Source organism: Sorex fumeus, unplaced genomic scaffold (genome assembly GCF_029834395.1).
Source record: "Sorex fumeus unplaced genomic scaffold, SorFum_2.1 ptg000030l, whole genome shotgun sequence".
NCBI classification, from domain to species: Eukaryota; Metazoa; Chordata; class Mammalia; order Eulipotyphla; family Soricidae; genus Sorex; species Sorex fumeus.
Genome location: NW_026606087.1, coordinates 18,093,246 through 18,111,112, shown reverse-complemented (window position 1 = coordinate 18,111,112; position 17,867 = coordinate 18,093,246). Strand labels below are relative to the sequence as shown.

Below are 17,867 nucleotides of genomic sequence, written 5' to 3'. Positions count from 1 at the left end.
TCTATTGCTGGCTCTGGGCCCAATAGTCACTCCGGGCACTGCTCTGAAACCATATGCCATGCCAGGGATCAAACCCAGGTCAGCCACATACAAGGCAAGCACCTTACCGCTGTATATCTCTCTGGCCTCAAACAACATAACAAATTATATTTGTTGTTTTTAATTTTTTAAATTGATTTACAATATTGGTAATGGTAGGGTTTCACGCATGACATACCACGAGTGCCTACTGCTCTCCACTACTGTCGCAGTAGGCCCTACTATCCTATTCCCCCTGACCACTTTTTGTTTGTGGGCCACTCCTGGTGGTGCTCCGAGCCTACTCCTAGTTTTGTGCTCAGGAATCACTCCTGGCAATGATCAGGGAACCAAATGCACTGCCAGGGACTGAACCTGGGTTATACATGGCAAGTGCCCGACCGTCTGTATTAATTCTGCTGCTCTGCTGCCATCAAGGTTTTTTTGTTTTGTCTTATTTGGGGGCCATACCCGACAATGTTCAGGAGTAACTCCTGGTTCTGGACTCAGGAAGTATTCCTGGAGGGACACAGGGGACCTTCGGGGATGTTGGGGAGTTGGCCGCATACAAGGCAAACACCCTACCTGTATTAAAACCTGTACTATCGCTCCAGCCCAGCCTTCAAGTTTTCTAAAAGCCTATTAAATACCAACTGCTGCACTAAATAGAAAAGGGATATTAGAAACTATAACAACTTGAATACACCTTGAAAACATCACATTAATGAAAGAAACCACAAAGGACCAAGTACTGCACATTCCATGTATTTGAAGTATCTAAAACAGACAAGAGCATTTTAGAAAGAAAGCTTACTTAGAGTTAGAGGATCTAGGGAGCTGGGGGTACAAGGTTTCTTTAGAGGGTAATTAAAACTCTAAAATCGACACTGCTGAGTTTTGCATGACAACTTCAAATATGCTACAAGTCGCTGTACACCTTACATGGGTGAAATGTGTGGCATGTGAGTTTATCTCATTCAAGCCATTTCAAAAATGTAAGCAGAGGGTCAGAGGGATAGTCGCAAGCAAGTGCTGAAGTACATGTTTTACGTGTGAGAAGCCTGGGGTTGATCTGACACTGTATGGTCCCCCAAGCATCACCGGGAGCAATTTCTAAACACTGAAGCGGGAATAGCCCCTACCCACTCCCCAAGCGCTGCCAGTGTGACCCCAAAACAGAACAAATGAAAAAGATGTGGGTAGGAGACAAAAATATACTTTTAGGGCCAGAGTTAGAGCTTAGTGGGTAAGCACATACTTGCATAGAGGCCCAAGTTCCAGATCCAGTACCATACGGTCCCTGCTGGGAGCAGCCCCCAGCACTGCTGGGTGTGGTCCAAACCCAAAACGGGCCAGAGAGATAGAACAGCAGGTCAGATGCTTGCCTTGCAAAAAGTTGACCTGGGTTCCATCTCTGACATCCCATACAGTCCCGTGAACCCTGCTAGGAAGTGAGCAGAGCCAGGAGTAAGCTCTGAACACTGTCCAACAGGCACCAAAAGCAACAAAAGAAAATTTGCAAAATGTCCTCCAAAGAACATGAAGTCCTGGAGACTGGAAAGGATGTGAATAGGCACAAGGGAGGGCAAAGGGCACTGCAACTAGAAGTGAAAGAACATGGAGAAGTATGTTCACACCCACCACCTGGCCCCCTGGCGCCGTGTAATCCCATCAACGGCCAAGACTCCGGGACTATAAAATCCAGCTCCCGGACGAGAACAGAGCAGTCTCCTGCCCCCGCGCCTGGCTGTTCCTCGCCAGAGCCCCTTGGAGGGGAGCGGGTTGAGCTTTCCTCCCCGCCCCGACCAGGGCTCCGGCAGCCGAAGACCTCCAGGACCAGCCGCCACCATGTTGAGACCACTCTCCGCACACATGAAGGTACTGGCAGAGGGACAAAGCCACGCGGGTTCCGGGGCCGAGATCTCCAAGCCTACTCGGATTGGAGTCAAGCATCCTCTACCCAGATCCTCCAAATTCCAGTAGGCGGGGGTCACACCCACCACCTGGCCCCCTGGCGCCGTGTAATCCCATCAGCGGCCAAGACTCAGAGACTATAAAATCCACCTCCCGGAACCGCGCGGCCGCATTTGCGGCCGAGCGACATCTTATCAGGACATCTTTTTATGACATCTTATTATCTCATTCCTACTTTGGACAAACTTGCAGGCTATCGAATGTAGCCTGCCCACAGGGTAGAGTCTGGCAAACTCCCCGTGGTGTACCAAATATGCCAAATACCAGTAACAATGATGGGTCTCATTCTCCTAAAGAGCCTTGAATATAATCTCAGGGCTAGGATGAAAGAGACGTTACTGGGGCCTGCTCGAGGCAATTGACGAATAACAGGAAGATGAATGAATGAATGAACGAAATATTGGGCTAGCCTGAAAATCTAGGGGAGGGAACAACCTCGGGAGGGAAGAGTTCTGGCTAACTTCCCGCTTCCCGCATAAACCACGGTAGCTTAGCTCTTTCCTCCCCTCTCTGGGAAGAGCAGCCGGGGCCGGAGAGACAGCTGAACAGGCTGAGTACACACTCTGCATGTGGGAGACCTGTGTTCCAGCCCCAACACCGCAGTCTCCCGAGCACAGAGCCAGGAGCCACCCCTGAACACAGAGCTGGGAATAGTCCCTGAGCACAACCAGGTGTAGCCCAAAACCAAAGAGACAGGGAAAAGAAAAAGAAAGAGCAAAGGGCTCTTATGGCTCTTAAATTCTTCCCAGGCCTAAGATCTATCAAATATGACAAACAGAAAGAAATAGATTCTTAAATTGGTCACTTCATACAGAAGCGGCATTGTCTGAGGAGAAAGCTCTTGATGGACTCATTTCTCTTTAATTGTTCAGATTTCTCTACAAAAGCTAAAGATTTAATTACCTAAAAGCCAGTCCTAAGGGTTGACAATTTTCTGGAAGACATTCAAATTATGGTGTAAAATCTCCCTTTTCAGCACTGGAAAATGTGCTTCCTCTCCCTGCAATGCTTGGCATTATTTATCCGGACAAAAGTCATCTATTTTAGGACTGAATGCACACAAACACCCTTCCCTCAGTCAGCAGATAAGAGCGCTCCAGCCCTGAAGCAAACGGAAGAGGGCGGTGATGCTGCTGAATGAATGAATGAGGACACAGCTGCCGCAGTCGGTGACAAAAATACTTGTTCCCATGGGTTGGGGAGTCAGGAACCAGGGAAGGATTGGCCGATACCAAAGAACTGAAATCACAGAACAAAATCAAAATCTTCTCACTGGGTGAGAAGTTTCAAACACCAGAGCCCAGGGGCGCTGGTGACACCAATGAGTCAGGCATCTGAATGATTTTTAAATCGATATTAACAAAACATATCTGCATACTAAAAAATGTTATTCAGAATAGCACTGCAGGGGCCTGAGATGTGGCACTACTACAAAACACTTGCCATGGTGCGTGAGACCTGCATTTGATCCCTGGCACCACACACACACACACACACACACACACGTGCAAAATTGTTACTCTCACTTGGAATATGGCCTTTGTACTAAGCACTTCACATGTGTTTTTTAATCAATCTTTTTGTGTTTTGTTGTTTGTTTGTTCGGGGGCCACATAGAGAGATGCTCAGTGGTAATGCCTGACTCTGCTCTCTGGAATTACTGCTGGAAATGCATGGATGACCATATGGGAAGCTGGATATCGAACCTGGGTGGGCCACATGCAAGGCAAGAACCCTACCAGCTGTACTATTGTTTCTGTCCTTTTCCATCTTTATGCCTATTCTCTGAGTTAATCACCTCTATTCCACATCATCGGAATAAGAACAGAAACTTAGGTAAATTGCCCAAAGTTAGGGGTTTGATAGGAGATGCCAAGAACTCAAATCTAAGTCTGATTGAATCCAAAGGCTTTTCACTGCTACACTCTCAAGGTGGGAGGGGCACACCCGTGGATGCTCAGGGGTTACTCCTGGCCCTGCACTCAGGAATTACTCCTGGCTGCACTCAGGGAGCCAGAAGGAGTGGCAAGGATCGCACTCAGGTCAGCTACGTGCAAGGCAAGAACCCTACCCACTATATATTTCTCCAGTTACTACTATCTGTACTAACTAGGATGACAAGAAGTTCTGGAATTAGATAACAGTGATGACTGTACAACTTTATGAATAAACTTTGTGAAACACTAAATTTTCCAATTTCAAAGAGTAAAAGTTATGGCATATAAATTTTCTCTCTCTCTCTCTCTCTCTCTCTCTCTCTTCTCCCCTCCCCCCTCAAAAAGAAATCTCTTCCTTCACACCACCATCACTGCTGGGGCTTTAGGCACCTCTGACTCTCACGAAGCCCCATTTCTGCCAACTCCCTATTTCTCCAAGATTCAATTCAATTCACTTTCAAAAGACCTGTGGTGGGACCAGAGTGATAATATGGTGGGTAAGACACTTGCCTTGAAAGTGGCCAACCTGGGTTCGATCCCTGAAATCCCACATAGTACCCAGAGCATCACCAGGAGTAATCCCTGAATGCAGTCAGAAGTGAGCCCTGAGCATCACCAGGCATGGCCAAAAATCAAAAGACCTGAGGAGGGCATCCTGAATTACAAGTGCACCCCTCTGTCACTTCCCACTACTCTCCCCCTCTCCCTTGGAAGCCCCATTCTTTCTCAGCCTCAGTTACCTCTGGGCCCTCCAGAAGTCCAAATGTAGCCTAACTAATTGCTCAAACTCTTGGTGCAGGCTCCTCCATTTAAATTCTACCACTCTTTAGATCCTAGTCATGCAAGAGCCTCAAGAAAGTTTTCTATACAAGGACAGCTGGGAAAAGATATTTACCCAACACCCATCTGATAAGGAGTTAATATCAAGAATATACAAGGCACTGGTTGAACTCTACAAGAAGAAAACTTCCAATCCCATCAGAAAATGGGGCTATGAAATGAACAGAAACTTTCTCAAAGAAGAAATTTGAATGGTCAAAAGGCACATGAAAAAAATGCTCTTCATCACTAATCATCAGGGAGATGCAGATCAAAACAACAATGAGATATCATCTAACACCAGAGAGACTGGAACACATCCAAAAGAACAAAGGCACCGATGTTGGCATGGATGTGGAGAGAAAGGGACTCTCCTTCACTGATGGTGGGAATCCCGACTGGTTCAGACCTTTTGGAAAACAATACGGACATTTAGAAATTGAATTCCCATTTGACCCAGCAATACCACTAATGGAAATACATCCTGGAAATGCAAAAAAGTACAGTAGAAATGATATCTGCACTTGAATGTTTATTGCAGGACTATTTAGAATAGCCAGAATCTGGAAAAAACCCGAGTGCCCAAGAACAGATGACTAGTTAAAGAAACTCTGGTACATCTACACAATGAAATACTATGCAGCTGCTAGAAAAAATGAAGTCATGAAATTTTCATATAAGTGGAATGACATGCTAAGCGAAATGAGTCAGAAAGAGAGGGACAGACATAGAATGACTGTACTCATTTGTGGAATATAAAGTAACATAATGGGAGACTAAGACCCAGAGACTATAAAACTATAAAACCCAGCTCCCGGAAGTGCGCGGCCACAAATGCGGCTGTGCGACATCTTATTATCTTATTCTTACTTTGGACAAACTGGCAGGCTACTGAATGTAACCTGCCCACACGGCAGAGTCTGGCAAACTCCCCATGGTGTACCCAATATGCCAAATACCAGTAACAATGATGGGTCTCATTCTCCTAACCCTGAAAGAGCCCTGAATATGGCACTTTTAAAAAAACCTCAGGGCTAGGATGAAGGAGACGTTACTGGGGCCTGCTCGAGGCAATCAACGAACAACAGGATGGTCGTGATCATCGTGATCGAATGGGAGACCAACACCTGAGGATAGTAGAGATAAGGACCAGGAGGACTGCTTCACAGCTTGGAAGATGGCCTCACATGCTGGGGGAAAAGGCAACTAAGATACAGAAGGGACCACCAAGCAAAGGATGCTTGGAGGGCTCGCTCAGGATAGGAGATGCATGCTGGAAGTAGACTATAGACCAAACATCATGGCCACTTATTACCTGTACTGCAAACCATAACACCCAAAAGGAGAGAGTGTAAAAGGGAATGTGCGGGAGGAATACTAGGGACATTGGTGGTGGAGAATGGGCACAGGTGGAGGGATGGGTATGACTGAAACGTAATCATGAAAGTATGTAAGTCTGTAATTGTATCTTACAGCCTTTCATAAAAAAAATTTTTTTTAAAAGAAAGCTTTCCCAGTCACTCACACTTAGTTTGGACACTGCTCTTATGAAGGCATATTACACCTACAATTCTTCTTAGGTGTCACAGTCACGGTCACTGTCCTCCCGTTGTTCATCGATTTGCTTGAGTGGGCACCAGTAACGTCTCACAACAAATTGTGAGACTTGTTACTATTTTTGGCATATTGAGTACGTCACGGGTAGCTTGCCAGGCTTTGCCGTGTGGGCGAGATACTCTCGGTAGCTTGCCGGGCTCTCCGAGAGGGGCAGAGGAATCGAACCTGGGTTACCCACATGCAAGACAAACGCTCTACCCGCTGTGCTACCGCTCCAGCCCTTTTAAATATGTACCGTATATAAATGTGAATGCAATTGTATAACATTTGTTACTGAAGTTATTTTTAGGAAAGCAACTATATATTATTGTTTGATTCTGGATGGACCGGAGCGATAGCACAGCGGGTAGGGAGTCTGCCTTGCACACAGCCAACAGTGCCCACCCGAGTTCGACTCCTCCATCCCTCTCAGAGTGCCCGGCAAGCTACCAAGATTATCTTGCCCGCACGGCAAAAGCCTGGCAAGCTACCAGTGATGTATTTGATATGCCAAACACAGTTAACAACAAAGTCTCACAATGGAGATGTTACTGGGCCCGCTCAAGAGAAAATCGATGAGCAATGGGAGGACAGTGACAGTGACAGTATAACAGTTAAGTACTTAGGTGTTTAATTAGTCTTCTTTTATATGTATATGGACATCTGGATCACAACCAAATGCCTCAGGCAAGTGAGGCATTAGCTCTACCACAGAGTTACATACTGAGCTCTACTTTTTTTTCTTATTTTTTGGTTTTGGGGCCACACCTAGCAATGCTAAGGAATAACTCCTGGCCACACTCAGGAGACCATATGGGATGTCGAGGATCAAACGCGGTCAAACCCAGGTTGGCAGCATGCAAGGTAAACGCCCTCCCCACTGTATTCTCACTCTGGCCCAGCCTGTCCATTTTGCTAGGAACAGGAGGGGCCACCGCAGTACAGTGAGTAGGGAGTTTGACTTGTAAGTGGCCAACCTGGGTTTGATCTCTGGCATCCCAAGCCCCCCCAAGAGTGATTCCCTGAGCACAGAGTCAGGAGTAAGATGTGAGCACCACTAGGTGAGACCCAAAAAACAAATCAAAAATACAATAAACGACTGTATCCCAATATCTAGCTTACCCTCTGGCACACAGTAGGCCTCAATAAATATTTGCTGAGGGCCCGAGAGAGAGCCCAGGAAGCTGAGTGATTGAATCAGGGTCCCCTGAGTACCACCGGGTGGAACTCCCAAGCAGAGGTGGAAACCCCCAAGCACACAGCTACTGAGTTAATAAATTCCTCTCAATCAAATTTCTTAACTCTAAAAGGTTGGTAAAAATAGGCGCCAGAGATAGTACAGCTGGTCAGGCATCTGCTTTACATGCGGCCAACCCAGGTTCTGTCCCCATCACCAGCTGGAATGATCCCAGAACAAGGAATCACGAGTTAGCCCTGACCACCACTGGGTGTTGCCCCCATCCCAAACATAAGATTAACTTCAGAGTTGTTGGTAGAATTAAATTAAAGGGCTTAACAAGTACAAGGCTTATTTTTTCATTTGTTGTTTGGGAGAAGGTCACACTGAGTGTACTCCCTACACTCAGTGGAGTTTGTTGGATCCCTCCTGGGTGGCAGGGATACAGGCCAGCTATCAAACCCAGGGCATGGAACCTACAGGGTACATGCTCTATTGGCTGAACCATACACATCCACGGCCTAGGAACACTGTCAGTGACCAGATCAGCCGTGGTGATTATCCTCTTCTATTAGGTAATACAAATCATCAAAATTACAATAGTAGGGGCTGGAGTGATAGCACAGCAGGTAAGGCCTTGCACGCAGCCGACCCGGGTTCGATTCCCAGCATCCCATATGGTCCCCTGAGCACTGCCAGGAGTAATTCCTGAGTTCAGAGTCAGGAGTAACCCCTATGCATTGCCGGGTGTGACCCCAAAAGCAAAAAAAAAAAATTTTCAATACTAGACAGAAAAATCACTGCTGCTGAAAATCAAGGCTTGTGAAAAACAACAAAAAAAATATTTTCTAGAAACTTTCCGGTATCTGTCTTCCAGAACTTATAGTTTATGTAAGAACAAAAAACATAGCTCCTATCTTGACCTTTCCCCTGCCCTTCGAAGCAAGCTGAAATCTGCATCCTCTGATTCCATAACAGGACTTTCTGGTTCATTCATGCCCGTCAGTCTGTCATTTGTTTCAGTGCTCACTGCTGTTCGTTCACATGAACTGTGCTCTGCAGTGGAGTTTGCTGGATCCCTTCATTCATCCAGTGAAAAATCATTCAGATTTTTCACTGGAAAATATCTCGTCATCTAGGTGATCAGACTCCAAGCTTTTCCTTCTGGACTAGTGAAGATTCAATCTTTTGTGATTGCTACTGCTGCCCTAACCACATCCTCGTAGGTAAAGATAATCCTGGCGGAAAAGAATGGTAATCTCAGGGTAGGCAAAACCCAGACTACAATCTAACAGTCCAAGGCCATCCCATTTTTCTGTGGAAATCAATTCGGCAGATAAGTCATTATCCATTCCCTGGTGCATTCTGACTTCCACAGACAATATCCTGTCATCTTGACCAATCAATATGCATTCTGTGGCCTGATGAATATCAACATTAGTATCTTAATTGGGTCCACCCTGCTTGATTACTTCTGTTGACACAAAGGGGAATGTGATTCCACCCAGTCTTACTCCAGTAGAGTGGGGCTTCCACTCATCTAAGGGCTTCTCACTCATTTAATATTTTAAGACAATTTGCTAAAAACTGAAGAGCACTGAACTAAAGAGTTTAAATTCTCATCCCAGTCTCTTTTTTTCTTTTCTTTTTTTTAATTGGTTGAGGTTCTGTGGATGGTTTTTGTTTATTTGGCTTTTTGGATTAGCCCCCAGCAATGCTGGGGTTACTCCTGGCTCTGCACTCAGGAATTATTCCTACCAATGCTCAGGGGACCATATGGGAAGCTGGGAACAAACCCAGGTCGGCCTCATGCAAGGTAAATGCGCTACCCACTGTACTATTGCTCCGGCCCCTCATTCTAGTCTTTTCTGTAGTTAAATGCCAACATTTGTTCATTACTTATTCATTCAATACTTATCAGCTAGTTGCTTTAAGCCAAGAACACTGTAGGCTGGTTACATAATGACATGGAGAAAATATAACCACCTCCTTTGAATTTTTTTATGCAGGAAAGTAGATGTGCAAATTATTTCCTATTTATTATTGGTTCGGGGGTCATACCCAACAGTGCTCAAGACTTACTACTGGTTCTGTACTCAGAAATCAGTTCTGCCTTTTTTTTTTTTTGCCTCTTTTTGCAGGGGGGTCACACTTGGCGATGCTCCTGGCTCTGCACTCAGGGATCACTCCTGGCAGTGCTCAGGGGACTATATGGGATGCTGGGAATCGAACCTGGGTTGACTGCATGCAAGGCAAATGCCCAACCTGCTGAACTATCACTTCAGCCCCTCAGAAATCACTTCTGCTGGAACTTGGGGGACTATATGGGGTGCTGGGGATTGAACACACGTGGCCATGTGCAAAGCAAGCACCTTACCCATTGTACTGTTTCTCTGGCTTCGAGCAAATAATTTATTATATTGCAATATGAGATCAGTATAAAATGCTGTATTGGTCACATAGAACAAAATTACTGACAATTGGGAACATCAACTATTTGACTTCACAGATGAAGAAAACCAAGATTATTATCAAATTAGTGAGATGTGAAATACTTAGAAAAAAAGGCATTGTCTTTCTTAAGTTACTGTGTCTGGCTTAGAAAGGACAGAAAATTAAGGGTCCAGGTATAAATACTACCACTTAAGAGCTGTAGACCTATAATCAAGGCATTCATTCACTAAGGCTTTCAGGAGAATGTCTGAAAATACATTATATATAAGACAACATGCCAGTAACTTCCATTTCTTCATTTGTTGTAGTACCTGCCAAGATTCTCTCATAAAATTGTGAAGATAAAATAAAATAATGCAAATGAACATTTATCCACTACAGAATATTATAAATATTCCTCCATATTTCACAAAGCGGCCAACCTGGGTTTGATTCCTCCATCCCTCTCAGAGAGTCTGGCAAGCTACCGAGAGTATCCTGCCCACATGGTAGAGCCTGGCAAGCTCCCCACGGCATATTCGATATGCCAAAATCAGTAACAACAAGTCTCACAACGGAGACGTTACTGGTGCCCACTTGAGCAAATCGATGAACAACAGGAAGACAGTGCTACAGTGTTACCCTTACATTGGTTTCTTTTGATGGGGGTCAGGGGTTGGAGCCACAGCGGTGCTCAGGGCTTTCTTCTGGCTCTGTCCTCAGGGATCACTCCTGATGGGGCTTAGGCCACCATATGTGATGCTGGGAATTGAACCCAGCCTTAACCCCTGTACAATCCCTCTAGTCCCTACACTGTCCTTCAGAATCTCTATAATTCCATATGGTAGATATCATCTGAATTTTAGAGACCTGAAACTAAAGCAGAGATGGAGAGAGTACAGCAGGTAGGGTGCTTGCCTTGCATGGAGTCAACATGGGTTTGACCCCCAGTATCCCAAATGGCTTCCAAATGGATCACATGAGTGATCCCCAAGCATAACGCCAGAAAATAATTCCTGAGCATCACCGGGTATGACCCCAAACCCAAAAAACTTAACTAATTAACATAAACTGCTTAAGATCTCAGAATCAGCAAGAATTAGAATCCAGGAATGATAGTCAGTGAAGTTTCTTTATAAATTAGAAACTAGTACTTCCACGCAGGCTGAGAGAAGGATGATCATAAATAAAACTGCATATGATTAGATGCCAAAAGATGAACTAATGACAGTCAGAATAAAATTAGAAACTTTAGCAGAAGGAGGCTAGAAAGGCTTATAGGAAAAGACATATTTGTATGGGACCTGGAAGCATGAAGCATTCTGACAGGTGGTGATGAGAGAAGCCTCAGTTTCCCTCTGCCAGCTGATAAGAGTGGCTCCATGTTGGCTGTCCCCATTCTACATTCTAGACGTTTCTGCAGTTTTCAGGGCTCTCTTTGAAACTGAGGGGAGTCTATAATTTCCTGAGGTCCCAAAACAAAAACCAAACAAACAAATAACATGGGCTTCTCCACAATGGGAAGAAGCCAAAACTAATTTTCTACTTCACCAGCACAAATACTCATAACCCAGTTTTAGACAGGAACATTAAGTTCGATAAAGGAAGAAGTGAGGAACAAACCTGGACATTCAAGAGTTACATTATACCCATGAGCAGAGGAGATCATGCCAATTTATGTGTAATGGAGATAGGGTTCACAATGAATGCCTAAAATAATTTTCTACCATCACTGTCACTGTCACTGTCCTCCCGTTGTTCATCAATTTGCTCGACAGTAACGTCTCCATTGTGAGACTTGTTGTTACTGTGTTTGGCATATTGAATACGTCACGGGAAGCTTGCCAGGCTTTGCCATGCGGGCGAGATACTCTCAGTAGCTTGCCGGGCTCTCTGAGAGGGGTGGAGGAATCGAACCTGGCTCGGCCGGGCCGGCTGCATGCAAGGCAAACACTATCACTGTGCTATCACTCCAGCCCTTTTTTGGAATTTTATCCCAACACTCAGATCTGCTGAAAAGGCAATAGCAGACAATTTGTTTTCTATTGCTGGTTATGAATAACATATGATGTCACGTGGCTGCAGCAGTGGCCGCGCGATTCTGAAATTCCAAAATTTTAACAATTAAATCTGGAGGGATTTCTGCCAAAACCTGCTGGGTTCCGAGATTTATTCCTGAGTCTCTTGGATCATGGCCATTAAGCAGCTTGATCAGGAGTCATAACTTACTAAAAATAAGTCTTTTGTTATGGGGCTACTCATGGCAGTGCTCAGGCTTAGTCCAGGCTCTGTGCTCAGGGATGACTCCTGGTGGGGCTCAGGGCATCATACAGGGTGTCAGGGATCAAATCCGGGTCACCCCAAGTGCCTTTGCTGTACTATCTATCCAGCCCCCAAAATAAATCATTATTTTAAGTAGCATGCTACAACTGAAAGAGGACAATGGAATCTTAAGAGACATGGGACAGCTCACCAATAACACTTATGGAGGTTTACCAGTTTGTTAGTCTCTAAAATAAGGTATTGCAAGTGAAAACATAGTTTATTACCCTTTTCTTTTTCTATTTTTAACCATTTGAGACAGAAGCGATCATCGAAGCCCTAGCTAATCAGGGCATTCAAACTCAATACATCAGGATCCTCCATGAGCTGTATTATGGATTCACTACCAGGATCTCACCATTCTACAAAGAAGTGATCATCGATGTCAAGAGAGGGGTTCAGCAGGGTGATACCATTTCACCGAAAATCTTCAGTGCCACCCTCGAGAACATCACGCAATGACTGGAATGGGAAGAAACGGGAGTGAAGATAGACAGTCGGCAACTATATCACCTCCGCTTTGCTGATGACATCATTCTAATAACACCAAACATTAGCCAAGCGGTACAAATGCTGGCCGACTTCGACCGTGAGTTATGGAAAGGTCGGACTCCAACTGAATCTCACAAAGACAATGTTTATGAGAAACAGTCTCGTTCCTGATGTTCTATTCGTTCTCAATGGACTGACCATCTCTGAATGCAACAGTTATGTGTACCTAGGGTGAGAAGTCAACATGACGAATTCTTGTTGCACCAGAGTTGCGTAGGTGGAAGAGAATGGCTTGGAACGCCTTCAAGAGCGTCGAAGAAATAGCTAAGAGGACGAAAAACCTCTGGCTCTGGACACATCTCTTCAATTCCACTGTTCTTCCTGCATTAACATATGCCACAGAGACCTGGGCCCTACAAAAATAGGATGAGAACGCTATTCGGGTCTCCCAAAGAGGAATCAAAAGAGCTATGCTTGGAGTATCACGTTTCACTCAAATGAGAGAAAGAATTCAGAGTTCTGACCTCCGTCAATGCTCAAGAATCAGGGACGTTATCTCTTTTGCCAAAGCGTCGAAAGAAAATCACATGTGCTGGACACATAATGAGATTTGGAGACAACCGCTGGACTAGAGCCATTACCAACTGGATTCCACGGGACATCAAAAGACCGCGTGGCCGCCCACCTACGAGATGGTCAGATTTCTTCATCAAGACCCTGAATGATCAGTTTTTGGCTCTTCATGTTCCTAGAATGAACAGACGTCACTGGGCTACACTAGCACGCAACAGGGATGAATGGAGACGTTACTGACGCCCGCTTGAGCAAATTGATAAGTAACGGGAAGTCAAGTGATCAAGTGAACCATTTTTACTGAGACGCAAGGATTTCCAATACTGTTAATGATGCTTTTCTTCATTAGTACTGATAATGACCACATTTCTTCAGGGGGTATACATCATTCCAACACCACGCCCACACCCAGAGACCTGAATTCTTTCCGCCGGCTCCCCAGGGACTCAGCCCAGCCACCATCATCCCACCCTCCCCCTGTAGGCTCAGTTCCACAGACAAAATTCCATCACTTTGGCCATTTGTTGTTCACGTGTTCTCTTTCTTTTATTTTTTGTTTCTGTTTCAGGTCCACACCTGACAGTGCTCAGGGCTTACTCTTGGCTCTGTGCTCAAGAATCACTCTTGGCAGCAGTCGAGGGGGTATATGGGGGTCCCAGGAATGGAACCTGGTGTGGCCTTCTGCAAGAACCCACTGTCCAGACCCTTATTATGTTTCTTTATATCCCACATATGTGAGACTTGGGGGTTAGGGAAACACCCCAGGATGCTCAGGAATCACTCCTGGCAGTGCTCAAGGCACTGTGATGGATCCCTAGGTACCTGCAAGCAAGGACCCACTGTCCTACTACTCCAGACCTTTATGTTTCTTTCTATCCCATATATGTGAAAGGGATTTTTTTGTTTTCGTTTGGGTTGGGGGGGGGAGCACGGGAGCACACCTTGCAATGCTCAGGGGTCACTCCTGGTGGTGCTTTTGGGAAACCCTACGGGATGCCAGGGATGGAACCCGGGTTAACTGTGTGCAAGGCAAGTGCCCTACCCACTGTACTATCTCTCCGGCCCCCCTGTAAGAGATCTTAAAATTTACTACAGCGGTGGCGACACATGCACACCATACAGATGAATAACGCTACACTCCTGACATCCACAAAATCGTACATTAAAATTTTTACCGCCGAAACAGTCTATCTTTCCTTCATTACCCTCGGGTTGCCTAACATTCTAATCCATTTATCAATTTCAATAAAACTGTTACGATTAACTCGTAAAAAAAAAAGTATTCTAAAAAAAAAAATCTGGAAATGAGTGACTTTATGCCCAAATAAAGTGACCTGCTCAAGGTCATGCAGATGATGGGGCCGGATCCCAAAGGCGCGATTCCCCGCGCGCGGCTCTCCCCGCTGCAGGCCGGCGAGCGGCGCGGGGGACAGCGCAGGGGGCGGGGCGCGCCGAGGGCCGCGGGGGCTCCTGGGAAGCGCGGCCCGTCCGCGCTCCGGGCCCGGACGCCGGCACGGGCGGGGCGGGCTCCGGCCGCGCCACCTCCCGGCCCCGCCGCTCCGACGCCCGGACGCCCCGTTACCTTGGCCAGCGCTCCGCTCATCCTTCAGGGCTGCAGCCTGCAGCGGTGCAAGCGGAAGCACGAGCAGGGCAGCCGTGATCCCCGGACGTCGGAGAGCAGTGACGGAACGACCTCGGCCGGGTCCAGGAACGATATCCGCCCCGGACCGCGGCTCCCGCAGCACCTTGGTTCCGGCGGCTTCTGGGGCGCCGCCCTCGCCGCGGCCGGGGCGTCCCCTGCACTCCTGGGATCTCCCCCCCCCCCCAGGGAGGTGAACTGCTCCCTACTCGGTGTCGTCCCCTGCTTTGCAGACCTGCCATTTCATCGGTGTCTTGTTCGTTTCTACCGTTTTCCCGTAGGTGTGTATGTAAGTTCCTCGAGGACGGGATTCCTGATTCATTCATCCTCGTTAACACGATGCACGGTGATTTCTGACCTGTTTGAGACGTGATCGATCGTCACGGGAGCTCTCTGGCTTCCAGTGGTTTCATAATAATCGATAACTACTTTATCGAAAGGCCACTTTATGCAGTGCGTTATGCTTAGTGCATTACTTAATTTATGCTTGCATTCTTTTGGACCTGCCCATTAGCGAGATATCATCACTGGACTTCACACGCAACGTTGTGGTGCTTACTTCCATTAAAGAGGCTGCAAGAGGTTAATGGACCAGTCTGGAGGCAACCACGTAAAGCAGGGCTGAATTTCAAACTCATTCTCTCGTCAGCAAGATGGTTTCCCTCAGTCACACCTTGTCTCGCATGAGAAAATGCCACTGCACGCGTTCATTTACCTGTCTTGCATCTGTTAATCAGAGGCTAGAGACATAGCGCAGTGGGTAAGGCGCTTGCCTTGCCCAGAGCAATCTGGATTCTAGCTTCGCCATCCTGTATGGTCCCCCCCGAGCACCGCAGGAGTGATTCCTGAGTGCGGAGCCAGGAGTGCAGTGCAGAGCTCATACCCTGAGCATCACTGTGTGTGGTCCAAAAGCAAAACCCCACCAAAACATCCATTAGCTTAGCACTACTTTATGCCACTCTTTTGATTGGACCCTGTAAACACAGAGATGAATAGGACCTGATCCGTGCCCTTTGGGGAGTCATAAATGATTGGATTGTATCACACAAAAAAATTTTTTTCTTGTGTAGCAAAATAACAGGATAAAGAGATAACCTACAAAGTAAGAAAAATGTAAATTATAAACCTGATAAGCGGTTAAAATCCAATATATATAAAGAATTCATGCAACTCAATAACAAGTCAACAAATAACCTGATTTTAAAAAGGGGCAAAAAAGATAAAGTGTAAAGAATTTGAAATATGGTCACAGCTTAAAAAGAGAAAATAATTCATTTTAACATGAATAATTATCCTACCAGTTTTATAACCTAATAAAAATCAAAGTAAAAGAAAAAAATAAAAGGAGCAAAGGACCTGAACGTACACTCCTCTCTCTCTCTCTCTCTCTCTCTCTTTCCCTCTCTCTCTCCCTCTCTTTTCCTTTCTTTCTTTCTCCCAGGCCTTACATAAGCAAGACAAAACAAGTGCTCTACCATTGATCTACTTACCTTAAACTTTTCTCAAAAGAAGACATACAGATGACTAATGGGTGTATGAAAAAATGCTCATCATCACTAATCATCAAGAAAATTCAAATCAAAATCACAGTAAGTTATCATATCACAGATGTTAGGAAGATAATTGCTACCCCCCCAAAAAAGATAGCAATTGTTGTCTAGGGTTTAGAGAAAGAATGAATGTAATTAGTACCACAATTATAAAAATAGCACAGAGTTACCTCAAAAACTTAAAAATACAAATACCACTTCTGTATTTGCTGAAACAACCATCTCATTCTAGGTCTATTATTTAAAAGAAACCAAATCAGAATCTCAAGAAAATGGTTATACTCCCAAGTTAAATGCAGCATTATTAATAATACCCAAGATAAAGAATAAACCTAAGTATCAGTCAACATATGAAAAGATAAAGAAAAATATATAATGTTTAATTATTATACATTATATATTTATATAAATAAATTATTTAAATATATCAACATTTAATATATATTTAATCTTTCAGTCTTTAGAAAGAAATCCTAACCTTTGTGACAGCTTGATGAATCTGGAGGACATTATGCTAAATGAAATCAGAAGACAAATAATACATGATCTAGCACAGCGGTAGGGCGTTCGCCTTACAAGCGGCCAACATGGCCGACCCGAGTTCGATTCCTCCGCCCCTCTCGGAGAGCCCCGCAAGCTACCGAGAGTATTCGATATGCCAGACACAGTAACAACAAAGTCTCCAATGGAGACGTTACTGGGCCCGCTCGAGCAAATCGACGATCAACGGGAGGGCCTTTACTTTACTTTACTTTACTCATTTGTATATGGAATCTAAAACAGTCAAACTTAGTGGAGTATAGTTTTCTACTAGGATTTGTGGGAAAGGGCTGGGGAACAGAAATATTTGTCAAAAAATACTAAGTCCTGGGGCTGGAGCAATAGCACAGCAGGTAGGGCGTTTGCCTTACATGTGGCCAACCCGGGTTCGATTCCCAGCATCCCATATGGCCCCCCAGCACCGCCAGGAGTAATTCCTGAGTGCAGAGCCAGGAGTAACCCCTGTGCATCGCCGGGTGTGACCCAAAAAGCAAAAAAAAAAAAAAAGTCCCAATTTTATGAGATATCTAAGTTATAGACTGATGCCTACAGTTAATGTGTGGGTGTGGTTGTGGGTGTGGGTGTGGGTGTGGGTGTGGGTGTGGGTGAGAGTGTTGGTGGAGATCGAAGCCCAGAGCCTTATCGTGTGAGACAGACTCTCTACCACTAACCTATATCCCTGATCCCAGCACGATGCCTGCCTATTGTTAATAATACTATACAGAATACCTAAAATACGCTAAAAGAATAGATCTCAAGTGCTCTCATCATTAACAAAAATTAAGGTCTGTATTTTT

The 17,867-nt window shown here is 45.4% G+C and overlaps 1 protein-coding gene across 1 annotated transcript in view; it reads right to left on the bottom strand.

The window, feature by feature from the left end:
- Positions 1–15,057, bottom strand: part of MRPL48 (mitochondrial ribosomal protein L48) — a 63,446-nt gene extending 48,389 nt beyond the window's left edge. The window contains exon 1 of the mRNA XM_056115932.1: positions 14,924–15,057. Coding sequence (XP_055971907.1) covers positions 14,924–14,944 — 21 coding nt within the window. The 5' untranslated portion in view covers positions 14,945–15,057. The remainder of the gene's footprint in view (positions 1–14,923) is intronic.
- Between the last annotated feature and the right edge of the window lie 2,810 nt (positions 15,058–17,867).